The 24,896-nt window shown below is 37.6% G+C and overlaps 7 protein-coding genes across 10 annotated transcripts; 4 read left to right on the forward strand and 3 right to left on the reverse strand.

The window, feature by feature from the left end:
- The first annotated feature begins 292 nt into the window (after window positions 1-292).
- Window positions 293-3,749, forward strand: LOC103335203 (uncharacterized). Its single transcript, XM_089053899.1, has 4 exons — window positions 293-1,670; window positions 2,124-2,249; window positions 2,364-2,460; window positions 2,530-3,749. The coding sequence occupies exons 2-4, from the start codon at window positions 2,194-2,196 to the stop codon at window positions 3,250-3,252; spliced, it is 876 nt and encodes a 291-aa protein (XP_088910025.1). The 5' UTR covers window positions 293-1,670; window positions 2,124-2,193; the 3' UTR covers window positions 3,253-3,749.
- Window positions 3,750-3,957: 208 nt separating this feature from the next.
- ERV1 (Erv1/Alr family protein) lies at window positions 3,958-7,064 on the reverse strand. Of its 2 annotated transcripts, XM_089053900.1 has the most exons (7): window positions 6,583-7,064; window positions 5,990-6,067; window positions 5,612-5,659; window positions 4,892-4,956; window positions 4,619-4,696; window positions 4,200-4,359; window positions 3,958-4,074 (listed from the first exon to the last, which is right to left on the reverse strand). In XM_089053900.1, the coding sequence occupies exons 1-6, from the start codon at window positions 6,793-6,795 to the stop codon at window positions 4,239-4,241; spliced, it is 603 nt and encodes a 200-aa protein (XP_088910026.1). In that variant the 5' UTR covers window positions 6,796-7,064; the 3' UTR covers window positions 3,958-4,074; window positions 4,200-4,238. The 2 variants fall into 2 exon arrangements, with proteins under 2 accessions (XP_088910026.1, XP_008236433.2); XM_008238211.3 differs by lacking the exon at window positions 3,958-4,074 and having other exon boundaries at window positions 4,105-4,359; window positions 6,583-7,062.
- Window positions 7,065-7,314: 250 nt separating this feature from the next.
- Window positions 7,315-9,655, forward strand: PUT5 (Amino acid permease family protein). The gene is made up of 3 exons (XM_008238210.3): window positions 7,315-7,501; window positions 7,628-8,679; window positions 8,922-9,655. The coding sequence occupies exons 2-3, from the start codon at window positions 7,703-7,705 to the stop codon at window positions 9,460-9,462; spliced, it is 1,518 nt and encodes a 505-aa protein (XP_008236432.1). The 5' UTR covers window positions 7,315-7,501; window positions 7,628-7,702; the 3' UTR covers window positions 9,463-9,655.
- Window positions 9,656-10,523: 868 nt separating this feature from the next.
- On the forward strand, window positions 10,524-13,089 carry LOC103335200 (uncharacterized). 2 transcript variants are annotated; one of them, XR_016127943.1, is made up of 3 exons: window positions 10,524-10,694; window positions 11,010-12,517; window positions 12,718-13,089. XR_016127943.1 is itself a non-coding variant. In XM_008238208.2 (2 exons), the coding sequence occupies exon 2, from the start codon at window positions 11,153-11,155 to the stop codon at window positions 12,224-12,226; it is 1,074 nt and encodes a 357-aa protein (XP_008236430.2). In that variant the 5' UTR covers window positions 10,524-10,694; window positions 11,010-11,152; the 3' UTR covers window positions 12,227-13,089. The 2 variants fall into 2 exon arrangements, 1 of the variants encoding a protein (XP_008236430.2); XM_008238208.2 differs by having other exon boundaries at window positions 11,010-13,089.
- A 692-nt stretch (window positions 13,090-13,781) lies between these two features.
- Window positions 13,782-17,002, forward strand: LOC103335199 (transcriptional regulator of RNA polII, SAGA, subunit). Of its 2 annotated transcripts, XR_016127942.1 has the most exons (4): window positions 13,782-14,033; window positions 14,377-15,622; window positions 16,198-16,339; window positions 16,609-17,002. XR_016127942.1 is itself a non-coding variant. In XM_008238207.3 (2 exons), the coding sequence occupies exon 2, from the start codon at window positions 14,507-14,509 to the stop codon at window positions 15,578-15,580; it is 1,074 nt and encodes a 357-aa protein (XP_008236429.2). In that variant the 5' UTR covers window positions 13,782-14,033; window positions 14,377-14,506; the 3' UTR covers window positions 15,581-15,995. The 2 variants fall into 2 exon arrangements, 1 of the variants encoding a protein (XP_008236429.2); XM_008238207.3 differs by lacking the exons at window positions 16,198-16,339; window positions 16,609-17,002 and having other exon boundaries at window positions 14,377-15,995.
- A 206-nt stretch (window positions 17,003-17,208) lies between these two features.
- Window positions 17,209-19,630, reverse strand: LOC103335198 (protein SYM1-like). Its single transcript, XM_008238206.2, has 4 exons — window positions 19,179-19,630; window positions 18,840-19,071; window positions 17,946-18,070; window positions 17,209-17,675 (listed from the first exon to the last, which is right to left on the reverse strand). Exons 1-4 carry the CDS (start codon window positions 19,512-19,514, stop codon window positions 17,589-17,591), a joined length of 780 nt encoding a protein of 259 aa, XP_008236428.2. The 5' UTR covers window positions 19,515-19,630; the 3' UTR covers window positions 17,209-17,588.
- A 1,776-nt stretch (window positions 19,631-21,406) lies between these two features.
- LOC103335195 (leucine-rich repeat protein 2-like) lies at window positions 21,407-24,232 on the reverse strand. The gene is made up of 7 exons (XM_008238204.3): window positions 23,830-24,232; window positions 23,461-23,593; window positions 23,215-23,286; window positions 22,686-22,829; window positions 22,514-22,585; window positions 22,321-22,392; window positions 21,407-21,653 (listed from the first exon to the last, which is right to left on the reverse strand). Exons 1-7 carry the CDS (start codon window positions 23,906-23,908, stop codon window positions 21,587-21,589), a joined length of 639 nt encoding a protein of 212 aa, XP_008236426.2. The 5' UTR covers window positions 23,909-24,232; the 3' UTR covers window positions 21,407-21,586.
- Window positions 24,233-24,896: the final 664 nt, after the last annotated feature.

The raw sequence follows: 24,896 nt of genomic DNA on the forward strand, positions 1-24,896 counted from the left end.
AAAAAAAGATTTAAAACAATAATAAAAAGAAAACAAATAAAATTGTGTTTTTTTATGAAGAATAAAATTATGATAATTTTTTTTTGGCTTCTCAAGATTAATCTTAGTTGGTCGAAACATTGTTAAAGGAGCTAAGCTCACTCTATATAATTCTAGGTTTTTCAAGGATCAAGTAAAACAATAATTAAAATATACATATATATATATGTATAATGTTTGTATATTTGACTTTTAACTTCAAACTGAAAAATATAATTTGACAATGTAAAATTGCTTGCTATAAAGAAAACATCACGTCATGAATTATTAAACTTGTTTCAATATCAAAAAAATATCAAACATTTGTAAATTAATATAGTTTGATTTTCCAATGCAATATCAAAATAATTATTGTAATATTTAAATTTAATTAAGGATTTTTATCTAAAAAAATAAATGTTGCAAAAAAAAAAAAAAAAAAATCCATTCAAAGATCTAAAACAATAATTAAAAGAAAACAAATAAAATTATGATATTTTTTAAAGAGAGGCGTCAAACTCACGTGTTCTATTTTGCAAGTGTGCTATTTAGCAAACCACATTTCAGGCTCACTGTATTAGAAGACGAGTGATGCCTTTTTACACTATTGGACTATACAGTCTCATTTAAGTTAGTCTAAATCTCTTACCAAACAAGGGTTTCGAGTACTATTTAACCCAGATCAGTCTAGTGAGGCATACCAAACATGGTCGTGTATAAGATTGGAGAAGCATTTCTGGCCAAAATGCCAAAATTTGACTATGGTTGGAGGAATAAACATGTAGAAGAGTGAAGAGAATAACCTATGGAGAAGTTAGTAGAAAAGAACCCTAGAGAGAAGAAGATGAAAATATGAATTTTCACGTGAACGTGGGTATTCTTTTTCCTTAGCCGTTTAATTAAGCGTGTATTATAAAAACCAGGGTGCATTAGTTAGTCAGGTAAGGAGAGTATTAAAAGCCTAACCTGTTTAAAATAGTTAGGTAATTAAATAATATAAGTTGACACCAAACAACTGACATGAACTCATATCTAGAGTCTAATATGGTGTATCAAACGAGCCCTAACTGTCTTCAAAAATTATGAAAATATTCATGGACAACCGTCAAGGTGCTATCTTCCATCTCTAATTGGAATCATGTCAAACTCTATTATGAGAATATTAGACAAATTTATACCTTTCTTGACTCATAAGCTAAAAAAAATAACTAAAATCAACATCTTTAGTCAAATTAATTCACAAAACTAAGTAAAAAGGATATAAAATCATGTGAAATTATGAAATATCAGATGCCTTAGCCTAGAAGTTTCATAAAGAGAAGAGAGCAGTAAAGGAGAGGAGGACCTCAAAGTCACGAAAAAAAGGCGATTCAGCTTTTAGTTTGATTGGTGTATCCAAGTGACATACATAAACAGCGGTTTAGAAATCCAAAGACGCAAAGCAGCAACTTCTCAATGGCAGAGAAAGCTGGCTCTGGCTCTTCTTCTCCTAAGGTAATCTATCTGCGCTTAGTAACTAGTTGCTTTTTCTGAAAGCTTATGACTAAATCTAAATGGTTTGTTTGGTGAAGGCAAAGGACATGGTGCGATCACCTGGCTCTTCTGTCCTCTGATCTCACCCGCATTCCCAAATCTGATACTCCATGCAAGAGGTTCGTGTTACTTCTTCAAATGGTTGCTTTAGACTCTGAATTGTTTTTGGTTGCTTTGCTTGGGAGTTGGGAATGATTGATTGTTCGGCGTCTGGGAAAACAAAGATACACAAATGGAGTAGAAAAGTGTGCATGTTGAATGAACTTTAATTATCTGCTAGACCCAAGACCCAAGTGATTGCCTAGTTGAAATAGAAAAGGAAAATAAACTCAACCCTATTTTGAATAATTAGCTTTCTTTTTGTAACAATTTACTATCTAGATGACCTTAGTTTCACATATAATATATATCTCCCCAAAGGGCAAGAGCCATCAACTAGAAAGACAACTTCAATGAAAGAAGATTTCAAAGTTCTTCTGGCATCTACCACTTTTACACTATCAAACCCTGAGTGTATGAATCTTGAACCATAACTTGTATTTCTAATATGTGGACCGATTTTGATATACTAGATGCCAGGACCTCAAGGAGAGTTGGGTTTGTTTGTCCTGCAAGGACGTCTTCTGTAGTCGATATGTGAACATGCACTTCGTTGAGCACTATGGGCAGACAAAGCATTGTCTTGCTGCCAGCTGCAGGTACCATTACCAGTGCTTTCTACAAATTGTAACCTTAAATCTTTCATTTTCTTTACTTTTCTAGAGTGATTGTTACGAATATCTCTTGGGGTTTTTGCTTACATTTTGAAACAGAGATCAAAGAATTTGGTGTTTTCGCTGTGAAGCATTTTTAGATGCTCAAGTGATCCCACAATTGGGATCCCTTCTTTCACCCTCCAATGCCTCCAAGGTGAGCTTCTTTGCTTCTGTTCTTTTTATTGTCCACATTCCAATCACTCACATACTTTCGCATGTTTAGGATCTATCCTCCTCATCCAAGCTAGAGAACATGGATGCGCTGATGGTTGCTGTTGCTGATCTTATATCTGAGCCAGTTCCTAGTTTTGACTTTCGTCCAGCAGATGTGCAGTCGTTGGTTTGGCACGATGAGCATGAGCTTGCATTGGCCAAGGAGGGACTCCAGAAGATCTTTGATCGTGGGTTAGAAGCTTTATCTGATCATCAAGTGCAAAAGGAGTTTCTCGCGTACTCAGCCATATTTCTAGCATACCCATGCCCATCAGAGTTGAAGGACCTTTCATCATTCGGGGTTAATCTTTCAGAGGAAACCTCTGCTTTCCTCCAAGCTCAACATAAGTTGAAGGTGGCGTCAAACCTATCAGCCTCAATTACTCAGAAAAAGTTTGTGCTCCTGCAGCAAGCTTCAAAGTATGCTGAGGTGAAGAAAGAAATTCTTGCCACGGATGAGAAAGTTGCCAACCTTAAGGCCATGATCAAAGAGTTGGAGTCCGAAATAAAGAATTTGGAAGCTAGTTTAGCCACGGCTGAGAGTGATAGGGAGAAGACTCATGAGGTTTTGGATACCATTGATACACAAGTTACTACTGTGAGAGATGGATTAGTCTCAGACTTAGCACAAGCGTCTGCCATGGAGGGAATGGCACGGGCAGCGAACGAGTTAGTAACTCAGCGGCAGTCAGCTTGGGATAGCCTGAGGACTACTTTTGCAAAGCTTTTCTGATGTATATGGCAGTCTGCATGGAAGGGAAGAACACACTGTCAATGCTGTTGAAATGTCGAAGGATGATCTTCTAGACTATGTTTCATTAACCAAGGCTCATAATTTCGACCCTTCTGTCTTGTCGTAAGCTCACTAGGTCACTCGCTTTTGAATATGGAAGTGATCAAGCTCAGCTAATCTTGCTTTGTCCAACTCTTCCTGCATCATGGCTTGATCATTTTTGGATAGAGTTTGGTTCTGATTTTTGATGGTTATCTCCATTTACAAAATTGCATTGTCGTTGTAGCCTAAGGCAAATGGTATGGTTCCATCAAGCCAAAAGAAAATTGGCATATGGTTCCAGTCCTGAACTTCTTAGATGTTTAATAGGTTCAGGTCTTTAAAGTAGATAGAGCCAAGTCCCTGGGTTTCCTTGACCATAGTTTCTATGAATGTTCGTGAATTGTTTGTTACTCAACTCCGTCTACCAATTGATTTAAGTAAAGTCCGTTGTTTCATTGTTGTCTCTCTCTCTCTCCCCCTCCCCTATTTCATCCTCCTATTATCACTTTTTCCTTATTTCTTTAATCTTCTTTTAGCAAAAAAGAAGTACAAGAACCAAAAAGTTAATCAAAATGGTTTGCTTGCGGTTAAACTGGATTAGCTGGGATTCATGATCAGCCGAACTCTATATGGGGACACAATAAACCTCAAGGGTTATGGTAATGTCATAATCAAATTGACAAAATAGAAAATTAAAATTGGTAATTTGGACAACCATGGAATTGATCAATCTAGCCCCTTCAAGTGTAGAAGCTGTTCATGTACAAGCTTTGTCTACTGCTGCACATGCACAAAGGGCAAAGTCCCACAAAATATGCAACGGGTTACTATCGATATGTTTTATTTGTAACTCATGCAATTTTTTATATGAAGTTGATTACAATCAATGCTGTGTACAATATTACCATCAACTCTAATAATTCAACATCTGATCCAGAAAGTACTCAATACAATTTGTCTTCAAATCCCGAAGTAAGTCCTAGTAGATCGCAAGCACGCTGCTCACACTCTAACTTGCCCCACCTTGCATCAACTCGCTCACAGGGGAAAACCGGTTTGCTAAGGCTGTATCAATAACCCCACATTTTAGCACTCAAAAGAATACAGTTTGTCAAAATGTAAAAATTATCAGGTTTCTCAAAGGGCCACAGATCAAATAGCATCTCAAATTACAGAACCAGGACAGTTGAGCTGGTGCCTGGTGTCAGCCAGACTACCTTTCAAACACTGCAGTGACTAAATTCAATCTTAGCAGTGCAAATAAACTCTAGTATCTGGTCAGAAAAAGCTAATAGCATTGTGTGGAGATTTCTGCAGAACTTACCTTCTGTTAACTGTATTATGCACGTGACATAGCCATTGGGAGAATTCAGCATGTGATCCAGCCTGTACAGGATTTGATCTGCCAAACATGCAGCAAAGATGCATCTATTGGTTCAAAATTATACGGAAGAAGCATTTGGAGATTGTACGGTAAAGCATTTGAATGTCACATTTAATCATTTGATAGCAAAGGACCTATAACGTAGTTGAGAATTATGGAAAAATAGAGAACAATCATGATGAGCAATGTTGAAATGAAGATGAAATTGTGCACCTGAGAATTTCTTGAAAGTGATCTGCGCATTCCTTGCAGGGGTACATTCGTGATAATATTGACATCTGCATAATAAATGCACACAAAATGAGTTGCTCCGATTGCATAATCCAATTCTTCCACATTGTGTATCAGTTTCACACCTAACAATATATTATCACAGTGGCTTCTTGAAAGTCAAAGTCCAACATAGAAAAAAGAAAACACGCCCAAAAAATGAATTATTTTAGAATAAAATAATGAGGTTGCACAAAGTTATGAAGAACAAACATTTTCCTTTCTGGATAATCCTACATTAAGTTCTGATGAGACTCCATCCGAAAGAAATAAGGATTTAAGAAAGGCGGGAATATTGTCACTCCTTTTTACCTTGCACTCCACATTGTGAGTGCATAAAAATCATAAGATAATCAGTTTGGAGTGCCAGAGGTTAATTGAGGAGTGCTAATGAGCTAATGGTGTTACCCTTTAAGAAAAAATGATTTGCAATCATATTTCCGCAGGAGTAGGATTGTGAAACTCTTCTTAGCTCTTCAGAAATGAACAAAGAACAACTAATGAAGTAGATTTATGGTCCATTGCTATATAATAACTTAATGGAAACCCAACTGAAGCACCAAGTCATGGCATCATTTTTGTTGTGGTACATAGACTAGTTAGAGAGAGAGAGAGAGAGAGAGAGAGAGAGAGAGAGAGAGAGAGAGAGAGAGAAGCATATACCAATTCTTTTACATCCTTCTTCTGTTGCCTTGTTGGTTTATCTGGATACTGAAACAAATAAAAGTTATTAAATAATTCAATCTACATGAAATGGTTAATAATTACATGCGCATAATATGTCATTTTGTTGAGATCAAGAGCAGAAGGTGCAGTATACATAAGTAATTTTCTTGCAAATGTCTATTTTTTAGCTGGTAGTCTGCAGTAGTTATCTTTAGGATAATTAAAAAACTAGAAGATATTTTTGTAAAGCAAGGGGAATGAACCAAGGGACTAGTTAGTTTATAGTATACCAACTTTACTTTCAATTTTGTTCTGGATTCGTTAACAACATTATTGCACACTGCAAATAATACTAACACTCACTACTTTGTTTACCTGAGCAGCAAGAGTGTGAAGAAAAGTCCAAGTGGCTCTTCCAAGCTGTTCTTTAGTCAAAGGACTAGCCAAATTTCCCTGAATATAAGGAATTGATTCATCATTATCAACAAAGCAATTCCCTGTTGAAATTCTAAATAAGTTTTCGACAGAATAAAATGGCTTGAAAATGCCATGGAAGCTAACTATGGCTACTGGTGCCTACAGGAACTCAACCTGCATACATTTTGTAAAGTGAAAGATACGGCATTAGTATACAACACAACCCGTCTCAGCCAATAAGCCGATCCTGTGTTGCTGCAAACACAATATCTCAGCCGACCCTACATTTACACACAAAACCCACCAAACAAATGCTTCCAACAAAAAAACATATTTCAATGGGATTCACTCTACGTGAATTAGAGAAAAATCCACATGCACTAACACATAAAAATCAGCGCTAGACTCGTTCAGGACTTCTATCAAACAGTTACCGAGTTACCCATCTCTCTAAGACAGAAGACAAACAAGGAGATCCAACAAAGGCTGCAACTTTAGATTTAAAACACTGCAAACGAGTGAGTGTAACGATCATCAATGAGAAAGAGTACCTTTTTCATGGTGATGAGATCTGTGTGCTGGGGATGGGTGGAGACATTTTCTGACGAACGTACTTTGGAGGAGGAAGAGACAGAGAAAAGACGTGTTTGCGTTGTGGGAGAGGAGTGGCGAGGTTGGCCTATGAGATTAGAGAGTTGGGCTTGAATTGAATTTGAGACTTTCGCAACAGTTTCAAACAGCGCCTGCAATGGATGCTCCGACATTTTCAGAGACAGCGAGACGCGAAGGAGATGTGTGGCGGGAAAAAGACGGCTTGTTTGGTGTATGAATTCTAATAAGGAATATTTGCTTACGAGCAAGAGCCCACTTTAGGAATAAAAAAAACATATTTTAAAGTGAATTTAGAACCTTGGGCATTATTTTCTTACGAGCCGACTTTTAAGGCAATTTCTACCTATAGGTTAGAAAAATCGTTGTAGAATAGTGTATTAGGTGGTTAGGTAACTTCTTAAGTGCAATTTTTATTTTTTTCAGCAGAACTTGTTACATGCATTCGAATGGCACCTCTATCTATTTTATGTCTCTTGTTTCCGACCCCAACTAACATCACATTCACATAATCAACGACCACGTTGGGGAACCAATGGGTCATCATCATATCTTCCACATATCCATGCCATGTTCAGTACGCAATCCAACACAATGGCGTATGGGAGGACAGTGTAGTGACATCCCAACATTCCACATAAATATTAGCCTCACGTGACTCTACAGCGCGTATGCAACGCATCCCCAGTCAAAGATTAGACTCTCCCACAAATGAAGGATCCATTTTCATCACTTCTGTGGAAGGAAGTGGCTTTAGTTTTCTTCCAAGAAGCAAAATAGAAGAGAGGGTTCATTGATCCAATCCAACACCTCCATTGTGAAATTCAGGCCACACCCAGTTTGGCAAATCCTTCAAAACAGGTACTTTCTCTGAACAAAATCACCTGCAGAAACTTCTTTGATTGTTTTTGTCATGGGTTTTGATGGAGCTAGCAGGCTACAGTTACAGCTTAGCATCATGAAACAATAACCAGATCTAAATTTCAGGCATAACCCAGTTCATTGAATCCATTAGGCTGCTTGGTATTGGAGTTCGTATATTTTTCCCTCTGCTGTCTGTTGATGGCTGAAGAGGGAATAGTCAATGATGATGCAAAGAACACAGCTGCAAAACCAAACCCAAAGTTGACACTTTTGCCTCTTATAGCTCTAATTTTCTATGAGGTTTCTGGGGGTCCTTTTGGTGTAGAGGATTCAGTCAGGGCTGGGGGTGGCCCTCTTTTGTCTTTGCTTGGTTTCTTGGTGTTTCCCTTGTTTTGGAGCATCCCAGAAGCTTTAGTGACAGCTGAGCTTGCCACAAGCTTCCCTGAAAATGGTGGATATGTGCTCTGGATATCATCAGCTTTTGGGCCTTTCTGGGGTTTCCAAGAGGGCTTTTGGAAATGGTTTAGTGGGGTTATGGACAACGCTCTTTACCCTGTTTTATTCCTGGATTACTTGAAGCATTCATTTCCCGTCTTCAACCGGTTGATAGCTCGAATTCCAGCTCTTTTGGGAATAACATTCTCATTGACATACTTGAACTACCGTGGACTACACATTGTCGGGTTCTCTGCTGTTTCCCTTGCGATTTTCTCACTTTGCCCGTTTCTTGTAATGGCGATTCTTTCGATTCCCAGAATAAGGGTTAAGCAGTGGCTAGTTGTAGACTTTAAGAAGGTGGATTGGAGGGGATACTTCAATAGTATGTTTTGGAATCTGAACTATTGGGATAAGGCAAGTACCCTTGCAGGGGAGGTTGAAAATCCAAGTAAGACATTTCCAAAGGCGCTTCTCGGGGCTGTAGTTGTGGTGGTTTCTTCATATTTGATCCCACTTCTTGCTGGAACAGGAGCTTTAAACTCTGCCTCTAGTGAGTGGACTGATGGGTACTTTGCAGAAGTTGGGATGTTAATAGGTGGCTTTTGGCTTAAGTGGTGGATTCAAGCAGCTGCTGCAATGTCTAACATGGGGTTGTTTGAAGCAGAAATGAGCAGTGATGCCTTTCAACTTCTTGGGATGAGTGAGATGGGAATGCTTCCGGCTATATTTGCTTCAAGGTTTGTAACTTGTATGTTTCATCTCCCTTAGCAACCTCAAGGAATTTAACCTTTGATGCATATTCCATCTATAAACTTAATTAAGTGACAGATTATTTATAATTTATATCCCAAGATTCGATAGGGGATCCTTTCTTCAAAGTAAAGGACATTTTGCTTCCAAATTGAGTTGGATGCTATCTGACCTTAGGTGCAGTGTTGATGAGCACTTACCTGATTGTTTGTTTAATTCCATCTTGTAGGTCAAAGTATGGAACACCTACTGTTAGCATTTTGTGCTCTGCTACCGGAGTTATCTTCTTGTCGTGGATGAGTTTTCAGGAGATCTTGGAATTTCTTAATTTCTTATATGCTATAGGAATGCTTCTTGAATTTGCAGCTTTTATAAAATTGAGAGTAAAGAAGCCAGACCTTCATCGACCTTACAAAGTCCCCTTCCAAACATTTGGGGCAACAATGCTTTGCCTGCCTCCTGCATTGTTGCTTGTTCTTGTTATGTGCTTGGCTTCTCTAAGGACTTACTTTGTAAGTGGTTGTGTAATCATTGTTGGGGTTTTGTTGTACCCTCTTTTAGTTCATGCAAAGGATAGGAAGTGGGCACATTTTGATGCGGAACAACCTGCTGAGCCTCCCCTTAACTGTCCGGCTGGTCATTCATCGGCATCGCAGTTGCATCCAGAAGATGCAGATGAGGCTTCAGTTGGCCTTCTCACAGACTTGTCACCTGGTACAGAACAAGAACCCTCCAAATTGAGGTTAGAAGAAGTCTTGAAATTAGAGTAGCCAGTCCTTTTCATACCAACTTTCACTGGTATGCAAAGCTATAAACGAATGTATAATTCTTTACCATATAAGCTGTAATTCTAATACTAAGTGTTTGAAGCTGTAATTTTTTTTTTTATGTGTTTGAAGTTATTTTGATGTATTGGTGTTTGTATGAAGTTAGTTTGTGCAAGATGAAAACTGGGTTTGAAAACTGTACATGCTTTCAGAGTTTCGATTGCATTGAAAAGGTTATAAAGTTCTTTTGCAAAGGATAGAAAAATGTACAATAATCACCAAATGCAGAACCCAGATGGTCCGCTTTGTTGGCATCTCAACTCTTTGTCTATCCATGGCAAAGCCCTAAACCCAATGTCCTCGAAATGAAGTCAATGAACCACAGTAACAATTCTAGGCTCCTACTTTATCTATCCATGGCAAGCTGCTCACCAGCTGCTTGTTTTGTACACAAGCGAATATTTGTTTGAATATGGCTCATTTGGGAATGCTTTTCTAGGAAGCACTTATGCTTATAAGCATTCTAACAAAAGTATTTTTATTATAAAAGTGTTGAAATTTTCATAAGAAATCCAAGTGCTTCTTGAAGAAGTACATACCAAAATGCTTCACCAGAAAGTGTTTCTATGACCCAAAAATACTTCTAAATTATTCTGCCAAATGCTGTAAAAAAACACTTTTGTTTGTCAAAAAGCACTTTTAACTCTTTCAGAAGCACTCCTAAACAAGATCAAGTATAGTGTAGCAAGTTGGTAGGTTACGAACCAAATGATGAGGCTACATTTGACGTATGAATGTATGAGATTTTGGCCTCCAACTTTATATCACTTACAATTACAATTTGTACCTCAATAGGATTTTGCATTTGATGTGATGATTTATAGATTCCGAGGTAAAGTATACCTAGAGCTAAAAAAAATAGTATGAATTTCTGCTTCCCCTCTCTTTAAAAACAAAAAGAAAGATCAAAGCCAAATGTTTGCCCTTAAAATATGAAACATGTTTTTTTATTCTCTCTCTTCACTAGAGGGGAGGTAAAAGGAAGGAAAAACGAAAGACAGTTACAAAAGAGCGCAAGCAAACGGGCCCTAAACAAGTCTTTCACATCTCTCAAACTCAGAAAAACGCACGTGTAGCTTTTACAGAAGAAGGTTCGGAAAGCACACAAAGCCCTTCATCTTAATCCTTGTTTGGTTAACAGAAGTAGCTTCAAGCATTGGCCTAGTTTCACTCAGGTGCGTCTCTCTGTACTTTCGTTCTCTGGTCAATTCGCTTTTTGGGTTTTGATTTCTTACCACAATCTCAAATGGGTTTCTGCAAATTGTTTATGAAATCTATCACATTTGTCCGTTTTTGTTTCTGCTACTCTTTCTCTTTTATTTTTGAATGTCGTAAAGACATTGTAATCTTATGTTTTTCTGAACTCATGATATAGTTAATGTTCAAGATGACATTTATATTATTTGAGCAAAATTTGTACATGGATCTTGTTCATTTTGATTAAGAAATTTAGGAATTTGTTTTCTAATGCCATTTTGGTGAATATACAGATGAATATTTTGCCTGAAATAAGGGTTTTAGGTTTTGAGTTGAAGATCCTGCATTCTGTCATCTGGGTTTTGCTGGAGAATTCGAGGTTTCAATGTGGATCTGATTTTGGTGAATTATAAGGCAAGAAGTGGAGGGAAAAAAGATGTTGCCAAATCAAAGCTATTCTCGTATTGACACTTCAGAGCTAAAATTTACAATTGTTCAAAAAATTGGGCATCAGAGAGCTGAGAAATACTTTGATCTGACCAGAAGATTGTTTGGTTTGAAGATTAGCAAGTGTGACTTCAACAAATTCTGCATTCGGACTATTGGGAGGGAAAATGTCCATCTTCATAACAAGCTTATTAGGTCAATTATCAAGAATGCTTGCCTTGCAAGAACTCCACCACTGACAGGTATTAGGAAAAGGGGAGGTGCCCTCAATGCTAAAGTTGTAATTGGCTATCAGAAGAGTTGTGCTCAACCGGTTTACGGGGATGCATTTCCTCAATGCCCTCGCAAGGGCCGGACTGCTGTTAATCGAGATCGTAAGTTTCGGGACCGTCCAAGTCCTTTGGGCCCAAATGGAAAGCCCCAAAATATTGCATATGAGAAATTGATTTCCAAAGCACATGAGCAGCAAAGTCCTACTGAGTTGCTTTCTCTTGACAGCAGGCCTCCCATTGAAGTTGCCTCTGAGGATGGAGAAGAAGTTGAACAGGTTGCAGGGAGCTCAGCTATTCAAAGTAGAAGCCCAGTAACAGCTCCCTTTGGTATATCCATGCATTTGGGTGGATCACGTAAAGCTTTTCCCAATGTATCAGTGTGTGGTGGTACATACCACCGTGAAACTTGTCAAAACTGTGGTGAGCTACCTGATACAAAATCGTTAAGAAGTCGTTTGGAGAGTAAGTTGGAGATGGAGGGTATTGGTGTTTCTGTAGACTGTGTTAACCTCTTGAACAATGGGTTAGATACTTTCCTGAAGAGATTACTGGAACCTTGTATTCGATTAGCTGGGGCAAGGCATGGGAACGAGTGCTTAAAACAACTAAACGGTCTGTATATATGTGGTTCAAATGGGACATTGCGTGGGGGACATATGCAAAGAGAGAAAAAATCTACTTATGCATCCATGTTAGATTTTTGTGCAGCAGTGGAGTTAAATCCGCAAATACTTGGCGAAAATTGGGCCATACAGCTTGAGAAGATTGTCGTACGTGCTTCTGAAGAGTGAAAAAAAAAAAAAAAACCTTTTATGCGCACATTCAGCAGTTGATGAGATCAAGGGATGTGAAACTTACGCCCTCAATTATTCATAGTTCAGTTTTTTGATCATTTGACCTCACATGGATTTGTAGGCTCTGCCTCTTCAAGGTTTTAAGCTTTGACATAAGAAAAATTTGTGGATTCTGTGGGAAGTTGGGGTAAAGCTCATTAGGTTGCATAGGCTTGATAGTCATTCTTAAGAGGGCATGTTAATACAGTAATATGTTAACGTTTTCATACAAGACCTCACTGTTTGAAGGTTTGGACACTACTTTCAATTCATTTTAGTTTGTTCTCTATTTTCGTATATTCATCGTTCATAATTGGTACAGTGACTTCAGTTATCAATTAGACGGTTACAAATCTTTAGAAAGTTTTAACTTCAAATGGATTTTACTTTTCTTGCTCACCCTATTTTAACTGGACTATTCATTCTTCTCAATTGATGAAACTTGTCAGTGCATTGTGGAGAAGGAAAGAGAAGGTGGGTAAGTTGGTTCTGATCAGCTTCGTCGGCTATATAATTTCAAAGAAATTTCTATTGATTAAATAGTTTTGAAGAGGTACTCATAATTGGTTGTGAACTGTGGAAGGCGCACAGCCAGATCTGAAGCCTCAGCTTAATATCAAAGACCAGAAGGCATTGTTTGAAGAATGCTGACCCGACTATTAGAATGTTGTTATATTGCATAGGTAGGGTAGTTTGTTCTGAGGCCTGCTTCACTGAGCTCAAGATGAGCTATGTTTTAAATATCAGATTGTATTACTGAATTTTTAGTTGATTGACCATTGACAGAATCCAATTCATTATAGAATTCTGTTTTTGTTCAATTGCCTCCCTGGTTTGAATCTACACATCCAAAAGCAAATCTGCTGACAAAGCCTTACAAGTTAACCAGGTTAGATGGAAAACTGTATCCCTCAACAGCGAAGAAGAAGAAGTCGAATTGCTTGCGTTAGATGTGTAGAATTATCAGTGAACCAAGCACAAAGACAAGTTTCTTCTAGAACTGGAGAAAAAGAGCTTATAATATAGAACTTCGTTTTCAAGTTCCACAAGCCTTTGTTTCCCAATAAAATAGATTTTTAAGTGATACTCTCGTGGTTTGTCTTCAACAACATCAATCAACCCACTACTTTACAAAAACCCTGAAAAGTTTGCTAACAAAATAATACGGGAATAGAGACATTCTAGTGTTAGTCGTTCAATGAATTATCAGTACCCTCCTCTAAGGTTAGTATAATAGCACTATGCTATTTTCAATCACTTATGTGCACATGATTAATTGATAAACTGTTGATTGACGTAACACCACAATACAATCTATATTGATCAATAGTACACAATCAGTAGTGTTCGATCTCCCAACAGAATAAATAAATAAATAATATCAACCAATTTTGGTCGGTAATTTTGAGGGAGTTTTTTTTTTTTTTTTTTTTTTTTTCTGTTTACCACAGGGGAGACAAGGAGGGAAAGGAAAGAAAAACGAAGGACGGTTAAAAAAAAGCGCAAACAAACGGGCCCTAACCGAAGTCTCCACATCTCAATTCTCAAACTCAGTAAAGCGCACTTCTGTGTTTTCATCTGAAAAGTACACAAAGGCAAAGCCCTCTTCTTCCTAATCCTTGTTTGGCATGTCCATGTTATAACAGAAACAGCTTCTAAACAAAACAGACAAAGCACAATCACCAAATAACAATTGGGAAAAAGAGGAAATAAAAAACACACTCAAACTCAAAGGGCAATCCAACTGTGACCTCGTTCGAGCCAGGTTCGTGTCTCTCTCTCTTTCTTCGTTCTTTGGTCAACGCGCTTTTTGGGTTTGTATTTCATGCCAAAATCTGAATTGGGTTTCTGTCAAATCTGTAAATTGTTACTGAAATCTATCAAATTTGTCCAATTTTTTGCTTCGGCTACTTTTTCTCGTTAAATTTCCAAATTTAGAAAGATATTTTGATATTTATGTTTCTTTGAACTCTTGGTTTAGTCAATGTTTAGTTCCCAGTGATATTTATCTTTGTAATTGAAGTAATTTGAGCAGAATTTTAGTACCCATGTTCAATTTGATTAAGAAAATTTAGGAATTTGCTTCTGATGCTTTGGTGAACATGCAGGTTGTCTGAAAATTAGGGTTTTAGGTTTTGGATTGAAGATCATGTATTCTGTCATCTGGGTTTTGCTGGAGAATTCAAGGTTTCAATGAGGATCTGGTTTTGGTGAGTTTTAGCAAGTGGAGGGGAAGAAATGGTGCCCAATCAAAGCTATACGCGTATCGACACTCTAGAGCTGAAAGGTCTGATTATCCAAAGGATTGGGCATCAGAGAGCTGAGAAATACTTTGATCTGATCAGGAGATTGTTTAGTTCAAAGATTAGCAAGTGTGAATTCGACAAGTTTTGCAATCGGACTATTGGGAGGGAAAATGTCCATCTTCATAACCGACTTATCAAATCAATTATCAAGAATGCCTGCCTTGCAAAAGTTCCACCCTTGACAGGTATTAAGAAAGGTGGAAGTACCCTGAATGTTAAAGTGGCGAATGGCTATCAGAAGAATGGTTTTCAATCAGTTAATGCGGATGCATTTCCTCAATCTCCTCGCAAGGGCAGGTCTCCAGTTAATCGGGAACGCAAGTTCCGGGACCGCCCAAGCCCTTTGGGGCCAAATGGAAAGCCCCAAAATTTGGCATCTGAGGAGTTCATTTCTAAAGCACAGGAGCAGCAAAGTGCTAGTGAATTGCTTTCTCTTGGAAGCAGACCTCCTGTTGAAGTTGCCTCTGTAGAAGATGGAGAAGAGGTCGAACAGGACGCAGGAAGCCCATCTATTCAAAGTAGAAGCCCAGTAACAGCTCCTCTAGGTATTTATTTGGGTGGATCACGTAAAGCTCTTCCTAATGTATCATTGTGTAGTACTTACCACCCTGAGACCTGTCAAAACCGTGGCGAGCTACCTGATACAAGATCATTAAGAAGTCGTTTGGAGCGGAAGTTGGAATTGGAGGGCATTAGTGTCTCTGTAGACTGTGTTAACCTCTTGAATAATGGATTAGATGCTTACCTAAAGAGATTAATAGAACCTTGTATTCAGCTAGCTGGGACAAGGCATGGCAATGAGCACTTAAAACAACTAAGTGGCTCATACCCGTACAAAGATGGTTTGAATGGGATGTCACTTCCGAGAAATATGCAAAGAGAAAGAAAATCTACTTATGTGACTGTATTGGATTTTTCTGCCTCAGTTGAGCTAAATCCCCAGATACTCGGTGCAGATTGGGCCATACAGCGTGAGAAGATTGTCTTGCGTGCTTCTGAAGAGTGAAATAAATCATTGCACACATTCAGCGGTTGATGAGATGACGAGGCATGAAATTGCACCCTCAGTTATTCATAGTTCAGTGTTTTGGATTAATTCTTTAACCTTACACGGATTTTTAGTCTCTGCCTGGTACGGAGTTTTGAAGCATTGTGATAGGGAATAAGTTGTAGATTATGTGAGAAGTTTTGGGTAAAGTTCATTAGGTTGCATTTAGATATAGGCTTGATAATTGTTTTGGAGGGGGCATGTCAATACCAAAACATGTAAACAATTTATACAAGACATCACCAGTGTTTGAACATTGTTCTTCAATGAATATCTGTTTTTGTTCCCATTTTTCTTATTACCAAGTTATGGGAAAACGTCTTGTTCACAATTCAAATTATTGCAGTTTGACAGTTGCATATTATTTAATTTACTTTTCCCGCTTGCCTTATTTTACTTTTAGTGTTACATTCCTCTCAGCTAATGAAACCTATTAGTGATTTGTTACGAAATTTTGTCTTATTTTTCCTGAGCCTGTAATTGAAATAGCAGGTTACACAAAATAATTTTGGCAGGATTTCTCCTCTTCCCTCACTTGGAGCACTGATACTTGACTGACATAATGGTGTGTGCAGTTCTTGACGTAATCAATGCCTAGGCTTATGTGAGCAAAGTTCTTGAGAAGGCATCTCTTTGATTGAGGGATCGCTTCAATTTTCTTTTAGTGAGGAAATGCATATCCAAAGGCGGTTGCAAGCCTGCTTTAAATTATAACAGGTGAGCTTCTGACTACAATATCAAGCATATTAAATTGTTCAAAGTAAGCTACAGCATCACTTTGAGCTCACAATTCATTGCCTTAAATATAAAACATGTGTCTCTGTGTGTGTGTGTGTGTGTGTGTGTGTTGCTTCATAACCACGCTTCCCAACTCACTTTATGGAACCTTTCCTTTCTTAGGAATGAATATCTGCTATATACGATGATTAACTGATGTATGAAATATCTTTTGTTTATTTGTATGTTAATCTTCCCCACCGGTGAAGAGCTGCTGTCTGAACTTTGTACGTAATGAAGTTAGCAGTTGACAATAAAATACAATGTTCTGTGTAATTCCACTTTCGTATCGGCAATAAACTGTATAGAGGCCGTCAAAATCAAGAACAATGAGTGAGGATCAGTTCAAGTTTGAAGAAAGCCTTAAATGCAAAGTTTGTGTTACATGGACCTCGCCAGTTGATTGATGGAGCCGGCAAAGAGAAGGTGGGTGGCTTGGTCTGCTCAGCCATACAATTTGGAAGAAATTTTTTGAGCGTCTGCAATATGAACGTTGTTGTTTTACTGTAACTTTTTTTTTTTTTTTTGAGATTCTAATCTAGACACCCTGTAATACTTCTCTTGTATGTAATTCCTTGGTTTAATAAAAGTCATATCCACTAACTCAAAGAATCAATGACGTTCTGATGCCAAGTTTATGAGGACCTTGAGATGGTGTTCATTCAGCACCGGTTATATCAATAATCAGGAACTCACCAAAGATGTGCCTTTCCTTATATACTTGTCAACCTGTTCTAAAGAACTTGAATTGCTGAAAAACAGCTCTTCCAGAAAATTTAAAAAAATAAAAATTTAATATACAAGCAAAATGAAAATCCGGCATGCATTTGTTTCTGCGAAAAGAGATTGTCATTTGTAAGTTTCTTCTTCAACATCAACCTAGTGCTTTACATAACATAACGTGTATGCTTGTTTTACAAGTACCGGGAAAAACACGATCTAAAGATAATTACCAATGAATCTAATTCATAAATAATGTAGCTCTGTCTAATTTATATCAGAGTGAGATTCATAGCTTGCGCTTCAACCATGGTTCGGCTTTGGATGTCACATTAGCATTTCTGCTCAGGCTCCCAGAAGCTTTACTGTGTAAAGGCATCACGAGCAACTTCCAAGCACGGTTGTGGAGACATGTCTAGATCTTGAAGATGAGACTAATGAAATAAATTGGCACCTACAGTCAATTCAGCTAGGATGTTGTACCTGCTTTCTCCAGGCCTGCCATGTATGTCATATAAATGGTCCACAGATACGAAAATCCATTGCTCACTAATGGCTGTATAAGAGGAAAAAAACAAAAGTTCCCAAGTTAGTTGCAGATCATGTCAAATATGTCGGTTGGACAAACAACGAGGTGAACTGATCAAATCAGAAAATTTCCCACTATTATCTGGAGCCAAATCCAAGTTGTGTGTGTGACAGTATAGAACTCAGCAGACAACCCCTTTAAAATTTCAAGTGATTCCCAAATCCAAAAAAATTGAGAAAAACCAAAATAAAAGAGAGAGAGAGAGAGAGAGAGAGAGAGAGAAACTTCCACATATACCTGTAATTGGACAGGAATGAATCTGAATGTGATAAAATCGCATAGTGGCCAGTACATAACACCACTTAACAATGTCGGGAACAAGTCTCGCTTTAAACGGGCACCAATTTCTGTACCGTTTTCACCTGGATTTGGCAATCATGGAAAATACTTAGACCATATGAACTTGAAATGAAACACCTTGTATACTTAAAACATCTTTCTGCAGACTCAGTTCGGCTCTAATTGTTTACTTAGCAGTTAGCGCTTGAAGAATTAATTCACATAGAGACACGTTATACCATTATTCATAATGCATCAAAGTTATACCATTATTCTTGCATACAAACAGGAAACATTTCCCAAAAGTTAAACACAAGGGTCGATATTAAAACTCAGTACATCTAGACTTTTGTTTATCTGGGCGAACTACAACTACACTCTATACATGTATTTATCCCTTTTCAGCATCCCATCATCAACTCTCTGTAAAACTGATTTTCATCTTTGATTTCAAGTATAAAAATTGGAAAGCCAATTTCCAAAGTAACTTATACAATGAAGTGTGGCAGGCTCAATCATAATTTTCACAAAATAAAACCTAGAACAACCTAATTCACAATCATTGACAAACCAATCTAATTGCCGCTGAATTCGATCCTCACACGTTTAAAATGCAATCTTTGCTGAACAAATTATAATATGAAAAGAGAAATGCCCAGATTCAAGAATGTAGAACAAATTTTATGTACTACACATGATTGATCTGTCAGACAAATGCAGCATTAATTCATAAAAATCTTTGCAAAATATAAAGTTATACAAAGTTGAGGCAGAGCACATATAATCCTTGGACCTTGACAAACAGTATTCAACATGAAAAATGTGCTATAAAGAAACATGCTTTATGCATACCTTGTAGACATGCATTCAAGGAGAAGAAAACAACAGTCATGGTAGGTCCATAAAGCGTCTGCCCCATAGCCATTTTCATCAATGTAGAGAAAATATCACGTTTTGGGAAGACTCTTGACATGAAATTGAACCAGAAATGCAGGGATGGCCCTAAAACCAGCATTCCATATCCAGCCATGCGCAATGTCCTTACAGCATCATAAGATTCTGAAAATGACGATTTTGCTAATGTCTGATAAATATCATTATTTTCATTAGATACCACATTAAAACAAGAGCCAATTGACAAAATGTACCAGAAAATGCCAAAAGTGATGATTTAATTACGGTTTGACCCACCTGGGAAGACAAATCAGCAGTAGTGTAAATAAGCGCTGCAGTGACACTCTTTGTCAAAATGGGCCGGTGCTGGAGCATACCCAGATACCAACCCACGAACCCAAGCTTAGAAACCGACGTCGTTTCAGCAGAGGACTTGGAGGAAGAAAAGGCGGAGGAGAAGACAGAGGGAGAGAGGTCGTAGTCTCTGGCTTTCCGGAAAACTTGGGGGAAGCGGAGGTAGGCTTTGGACTGCGTTTGGGATTGGAGAATTGTCGGGGCTCCGATCGGGTCGGTGATGGAGTGCTTGTGTAGAAGGCGGGTGATGTTAGTGTTTCTTCTGAAAACGGCCGTCATTGTGGTTGTTGCAGGTCTGCAATGGGAGAAGGGCAGAGGTTTTGGTTTTGGTCTCTCTGACGTGGGGTTTTGGGAGAGAGAGGGGTTTTAAGTTGAACAAAAGGAAGCGACATGTGAGAGAGAGACGTGTATCGAGTTACATAGAGAAAGGGACTTTTGGTCATTTGGTGGCAAATTTGGGGTTTTTGTTTTAAAATATAGAAATGAATTGGGTTTCAAAATTCAATTGTATTTTCTCGACTTTATGTGTGAAATTTGTACTCGCTTCCCTAACCTTAAGAACAATGGTCTCTTTTTTTTTCTTTTTTTTTTCTTTCCCTTTTTTGGTGCATAAGAATAATTTCATGTTTATGTACACTTGTACATTGCGGTTTTTTTTCCCTATAGATATGAGTTTTTCTCCATTGCCACTTGGGAACTATGGGGAAGGAAGTTGTTGGATTTAATGTTCAATGGTTGATAACAACCAATCCTATAATTTTGTATTAAGTCTCAAATAAGTGGTTGAATTACGGAGATATCATTCGTAAAAATTCTCTAGTCTTTACCAATGTTATCATTTTTTTTTTCTCTCTACAAAGGTCATATTAATGAACATGAGACTTAAGAATAGATATGAGACATCATTTCAGTATTTAGCAAACAAAAATATATAAAAGAAGGGAATAGTAAATTGATTCTTAGCCTTATGATGGAGAAAAGAGTATCCAAAACTCACGAAATGAGAATTTTACATTTCCAAAATAAGAGGTGAAGTTATTTGCCATCATGTCTTAATTTTAGCATAGATATGTATGTATATGAACAATTTAATTCTTAATATTAAGTATATCATATTACATAATTTTTTAACTACATAATAATACGAGATTAGTTTCTCAATGAAGGATATAGAACGCAAACATCACTCTCTAGAGAAGAGCTACAGTTCGGGGGTGCTGGTATCTTCATAGCACCATTCACATTTATAATATTTTCAAGCTCTTCAATGTGAATATTGCATTTCCTTCAACAACAAAAAACAGCTCTTGAAATGAGAGTCGGTATGCAATACTTTTCACTCGTAGAAAGGAAAAAGGAAAAAGAAACTTCAAAGTGTGATTACACACGTGGAGTAAAGTGCAAGCGAGTATGCCCTTACTCAACACACGGCAAGTAGGAAAAGAGCGTCAAGTACTTTTTTTTTTTTTTTTGTCCTTTTTGGTTACACATATGCCGACCTTTTTGAACATAAACCAAACTGTTTCCAGAAACTTAGGTGTACCAATTTTGTCATGCCACGTGTCTAGAAATTTTACACGTTGCCTTTGCATTTGCAGTAATGCCCTCGAACATCTGCCTATATTCATTTGAGTTACTACAGCTGTAGCCTGTAGGTTTTGTTTTGTGTATGATGCATCTCGTGTCATCATTTGATGTCTAGTCCATGAACATTTGATATTGAGTTTTGAGGTATGCTGTGTTTTCTCATTTTCAGAACACTTAATGTCCACGGACATCTGACCAAACAAAAAAGTTGTCCAAGAACAACATTGAGTTTTGAGGTGTTCTACGAACAATAGATCATGTGTGATTTCAGAGTGTCCATGATGCATGTTTGATTTCTTACGATGGATGCATTTGTAATTCATAATCCATAAATTTATGTGTAATTCATAATCCATAAATTTTCAAAGTTATCGTAAAGCCTCTTCTTCTGATGATTTTTGGCTGGGATTGAGCACAAATTGATTACTTAACGCAAGTACTCGTTAACAAGGAGTTTGAAGCTCAGGTGGTGGAATGGTTAAGTGGTAGAGAACATTTATCCTTACAACCGATGTCCCGTCCTCTAAATAAGCTGTCCACAGTACACAATACTGTGGCTTAATACAACAATTGCTCTGATCATATTGAAGGTTCCAATCTCAGAATAATTTTATTTTTGCTATGATAGTGCTTACTTTCATATCCATACATTAACAGTGTGCCATTGCCAGATGCATAATATAATTAGTGATTGCAATCCTGCTCCTTTATAATACAAGGTTACTATCTTTAAAAGGATGATCAACGAATTCCAGCCTTCTTCTTCAGCAACCAAAGTCGTAGGGTACCAGTCCTTTCAGCTCTGGGCCATTAAGTCTGTTGTTTTCAAAACTGAAACAGAACCAAGACAAATTCAGTAAATCTACAATGAGGTAAATAATGAACAGAACCAGGTGGGCAAATTCAGTAAAACTGCAATGAGGTAAATAATGATTATAGGGCATGAGACTTGGAGACCTGTTCAAGGTCTCTAGACTATGGAAAATGACCATCATATGCATACTATGATTTGTAATTAAGGAACTTATTTTATGAAAAGAACTGGTTTAACTTTTGAAACAGCATCCAGAATAAAGTTTGAGATTTAGTTCGCGAATATTCATTCAAATCATCATGCCCTCCAACAATACTCCAAGCTCCAGAGTGACTTCACTCTCTGAGAGTTAAAACTATCCATCAGCTACACAATGATGAAATTTTTTGTGTGCCGTAACAATTAACCGGAACTTATCCAAACCACCATCTGGTCTCATAATGGGCCTGTATCTCGGTTAACATTTGAAATGCATGATGCACACACCACATATTTCAACGGCCATGTTATGTCGGAACGCTGAAACAATTGCGTCCCCATAACCTATCCTATTAACCTAATAGGAAACTCAAAACTCATTTATAAACTTTTTGTTTCTCTTTAGGCTATGATTGGTTTTAGTGCCATGGCACATACTGCATATGATTGAGAGGATGAAAGAAAGGGGTGTGACAGAAATGGTACCTTTCCATTGAGAAAGTCCCGAATGGGCCATCAACTGGAATTGTTCCGCATAGATCATTGTTGGAAACATCACTGTCACATTAAAATCTCATAAGACTGCTACTAATACAGTAATATACTAGACAAATAATTTCAGAATGAGAACTAAACTCAGGTTTAAATAGTTCCCAGTTATCTCAAGATTATAACTTACAAAACTTTCAGGTTAGAAAGGCTGACGAGCTCCCTTGGAATAGATCCTGTTAGTTTGTTGTTGTTTAGTCGCCTGCATCATCAATTTAACCATGTCAAATGCAAATTAGCTGCAATTTTGTGAATTGTAAATGTTGAAATATTCTGGCTAATCAGTCTCTGAAAGTACTTACAGAAATCTGAGTGACTTTAATTTGGAGAAAGATTTGGGGATTTTTCCTTCAAATCTGTTGTCATACAAATCCATGCTAACAAGGCTTTTCAATTTCCCCAACTCCTTTGGGATTTTACCACTTAAGTCATTTCTATAAAGCTCCCTGAAACACATTCAAAGATTTTCTCAATCACTTCTTCAGAGAGTTATTTTCATTAATAAATTGTACAAGTACATTGTTATCGAAGTCAGAACATGTATAAGTAAATTGAAATCAAGATTTGATCAATTTTCTTTTTTCCACTTGATAAAGGAACTAGGAGAAAGAAAAAAAAAAAAAAAAAATTCTTCAGTCATGTGGGTCTCTAAATCCACAATCTGTTACTTGAGTGAGCTTTTTCATTTCTAAAGTTGGAAACAGTATAAACATGGAATCTTTTGCTTCCTTGCTTTTCTAAGCAGCCAAAAAAATACAGCCCGTTTCTTGTTTGGGGTCTGAATCAAATACAGCATAAGAGAAAAGGGTGGTATGAGAAAAGGAAACATACAAGTACTGTAGGTGCTTCAGCTCCCCAAGCTCAGGCCCCAAACTCCCAGAAATGTTAGAGTTACCCAAATCCCTGAAATTGAAGACAAGGAAGTTAATCAGGACACATAAATGGCCAACAATTCCAAAAGCGCTTCCATCACTCAAACAAGAAATCCAACAAGCACACAAACCCAATAAAATTTTAGATTAAATTTAAACATGGTAAGAACAAAGAACAAAGAACAAAGAAATTAGAGAATCTTACAAACGGATCACATGGTTATTAGAATCACAGGTTACGTGGAACCAAGTGCAGGGATTGACCAGAGTTGGGTCCCAGCTCTGCAGGACATTGGTGGCATCATTGAGTCTGCTTCTCAAAGCATGCAAAGCATTTCCTGAAATCAAATTAAATCACAAATCAAAATGACCGAATTACAGAATCTCAAAGCTACCCAACAAAGAGGACATGGAAAAGAAACTGGAAACTGAAATTGATGTGGGTTTTGAGGAAATTTTCCCTAATTCTCCTCTCTGGTTTCTCAGCAACCAAAAGGAAACTAACCCAGTTGAGGAAAAGAGGGAAAATTTGAAACTCAGAAAGGATCTTGCAAGATGGGTAGGAAGGAAGTACCTTCGGAGTTCGTGGAGAAGGCAGGAGAAATACATAACAGGAAGGTGAGAAAGGAAGATACTATGGAGAGAGGAGCCATTGGAGAGAAAATGGAAGAACTTTGAGAAGTAAACAAAACAAAAAACAAAGAAAAAGAAGGGAGTGGTGGTTTTGGTTTCGAAAGTGTAGTGTTGGTTTGCAAAGTTAGTCAAGTCAAATACGATTTGTCTGGTATGCGCTATGAGTAGTAATATTCAAATACTACTGTTTACAGTCTTTTAGACTTTAGAGCTCCTCTCTCTCTCCTCCTCCTCTCTCTCTCTCCTGCTGATACAGAGAGAGGGTCTTCTCAGACTTCTCAATGCCAATTGGATTGGAAACAAGTGGGAAATTCATGCGGTGGTCATGACTGACCTGTGAGTTTGTCTGTGGACTTGTGAAAGGGAGCTAAAAGAAAGTCTTGCCTTGCCGCGTTGAGTAGGGGCCACTTGAGGGGTGATCTGTGAAATTAGAGAAGACCCAGTCTTAGCTGCTGAGCTGGTGGGTGAGGGGGGTGACTATGGGGAAACACCAAAATATTAAGCAGAAGACCGGGTACAGTGTGGAATTGAGTTTGGTGAGTTTGTTTTTTGAACTAGTTTTGGCTTTTGCCAATTATGTCCTGCCATGTTAGGCAGGCATGCCTGAATTCAACCCATTATATATGCTGGGCCCTCTTGTACCATGTTCATGTTCAAGGGATCAAAAGGTTGAACGTCCTGTTTTTTATTTCTCATTTTTTTATTGGGGAGATGCTATATAATCAAACTATTTTTCTGTTATTTTCCTAACTCTCTTGCTTACAACGAACTTTATTATAAAAAGTAGTGTATGTCATGAGTTTATGCTTCCTTCCTGTATTCATCTCTCATCACGTGACTTATCACAACTATTTCAACTTTTCTGTCACGAGGTTATACACTTTATTTATTTCTCATTGTGTGACCTGATACAAACCCTTTGTAACAAAAGTTTAATTTCTTACATAGGTCTTGCTCGGATACAATTTCATGGATTCCACTTCATGTGTGAGAATTTGGATAAAAGTT

This window comes from Prunus mume, linkage group LG6 (genome assembly GCF_029339155.1).
Source record: "Prunus mume cultivar Tortuosa linkage group LG6, ASM2933915v1, whole genome shotgun sequence".
NCBI classification, from domain to species: domain Eukaryota; kingdom Viridiplantae; phylum Streptophyta; class Magnoliopsida; order Rosales; family Rosaceae; genus Prunus; species Prunus mume.

Excerpts from the sequence above, each read along its gene's own strand:
- LOC103335203 (XM_089053899.1), top strand. The coding sequence starts at position 2,194 with ATGCACTTCGTTGAGCACTATGGGCAGACAAAGCATTGTCTTGCTGCC. Across the intron at positions 2,250-2,363 it reads TGTCTTGCTGCCAGCTGCAG|AGATCAAAGAATTTGGTGTT; the intron begins GTACCATTACCA and ends ATTTTGAAACAG. Across the intron at positions 2,461-2,529 it reads CACCCTCCAATGCCTCCAAG|GATCTATCCTCCTCATCCAA; the intron begins GTGAGCTTCTTT and ends TCGCATGTTTAG.
- ERV1 (XM_089053900.1), bottom strand. The coding sequence starts at position 6,795 with ATGTCGGAGCATCCATTGCAGGCGCTGTTTGAAACTGTTGCGAAAGTC. Across the intron at positions 6,068-6,582 it reads ATCTCATCACCATGAAAAAG|GGAAATTTGGCTAGTCCTTT; the intron begins GTACTCTTTCTC and ends CCTTATATTCAG. Across the intron at positions 4,957-5,611 it reads AGAAGGATGTAAAAGAATTG|ATGTCAATATTATCACGAAT; the intron begins GTATATGCTTCT and ends TTTATTATGCAG.
- PUT5 (XM_008238210.3), top strand. The coding sequence starts at position 7,703 with ATGGCTGAAGAGGGAATAGTCAATGATGATGCAAAGAACACAGCTGCA. Across the intron at positions 8,680-8,921 it reads CCGGCTATATTTGCTTCAAG|GTCAAAGTATGGAACACCTA; the intron begins GTTTGTAACTTG and ends TCCATCTTGTAG.
- LOC103335200 (XM_008238208.2), top strand. The coding sequence starts at position 11,153 with ATGTTGCCAAATCAAAGCTATTCTCGTATTGACACTTCAGAGCTAAAA.
- LOC103335199 (XM_008238207.3), top strand. The coding sequence starts at position 14,507 with ATGGTGCCCAATCAAAGCTATACGCGTATCGACACTCTAGAGCTGAAA.
- LOC103335198 (XM_008238206.2), bottom strand. The coding sequence starts at position 19,514 with ATGACGGCCGTTTTCAGAAGAAACACTAACATCACCCGCCTTCTACAC. Across the intron at positions 19,072-19,178 it reads CTGCTGATTTGTCTTCCCAG|ACATTAGCAAAATCGTCATT; the intron begins GTGGGTCAAACC and ends GATATTTATCAG. Across the intron at positions 17,676-17,945 it reads TCATTCCTGTCCAATTACAG|CCATTAGTGAGCAATGGATT; the intron begins GTATATGTGGAA and ends CCTCTTATACAG.
- LOC103335195 (XM_008238204.3), bottom strand. The coding sequence starts at position 23,908 with ATGGCTCCTCTCTCCATAGTATCTTCCTTTCTCACCTTCCTGTTATGT. Across the intron at positions 23,594-23,829 it reads CTTCTCCACGAACTCCGAAG|GAAATGCTTTGCATGCTTTG; the intron begins GTACTTCCTTCC and ends ATTTGATTTCAG. Across the intron at positions 23,287-23,460 it reads AATAACCATGTGATCCGTTT|GGATTTGGGTAACTCTAACA; the intron begins GTAAGATTCTCT and ends CTTCAATTTCAG.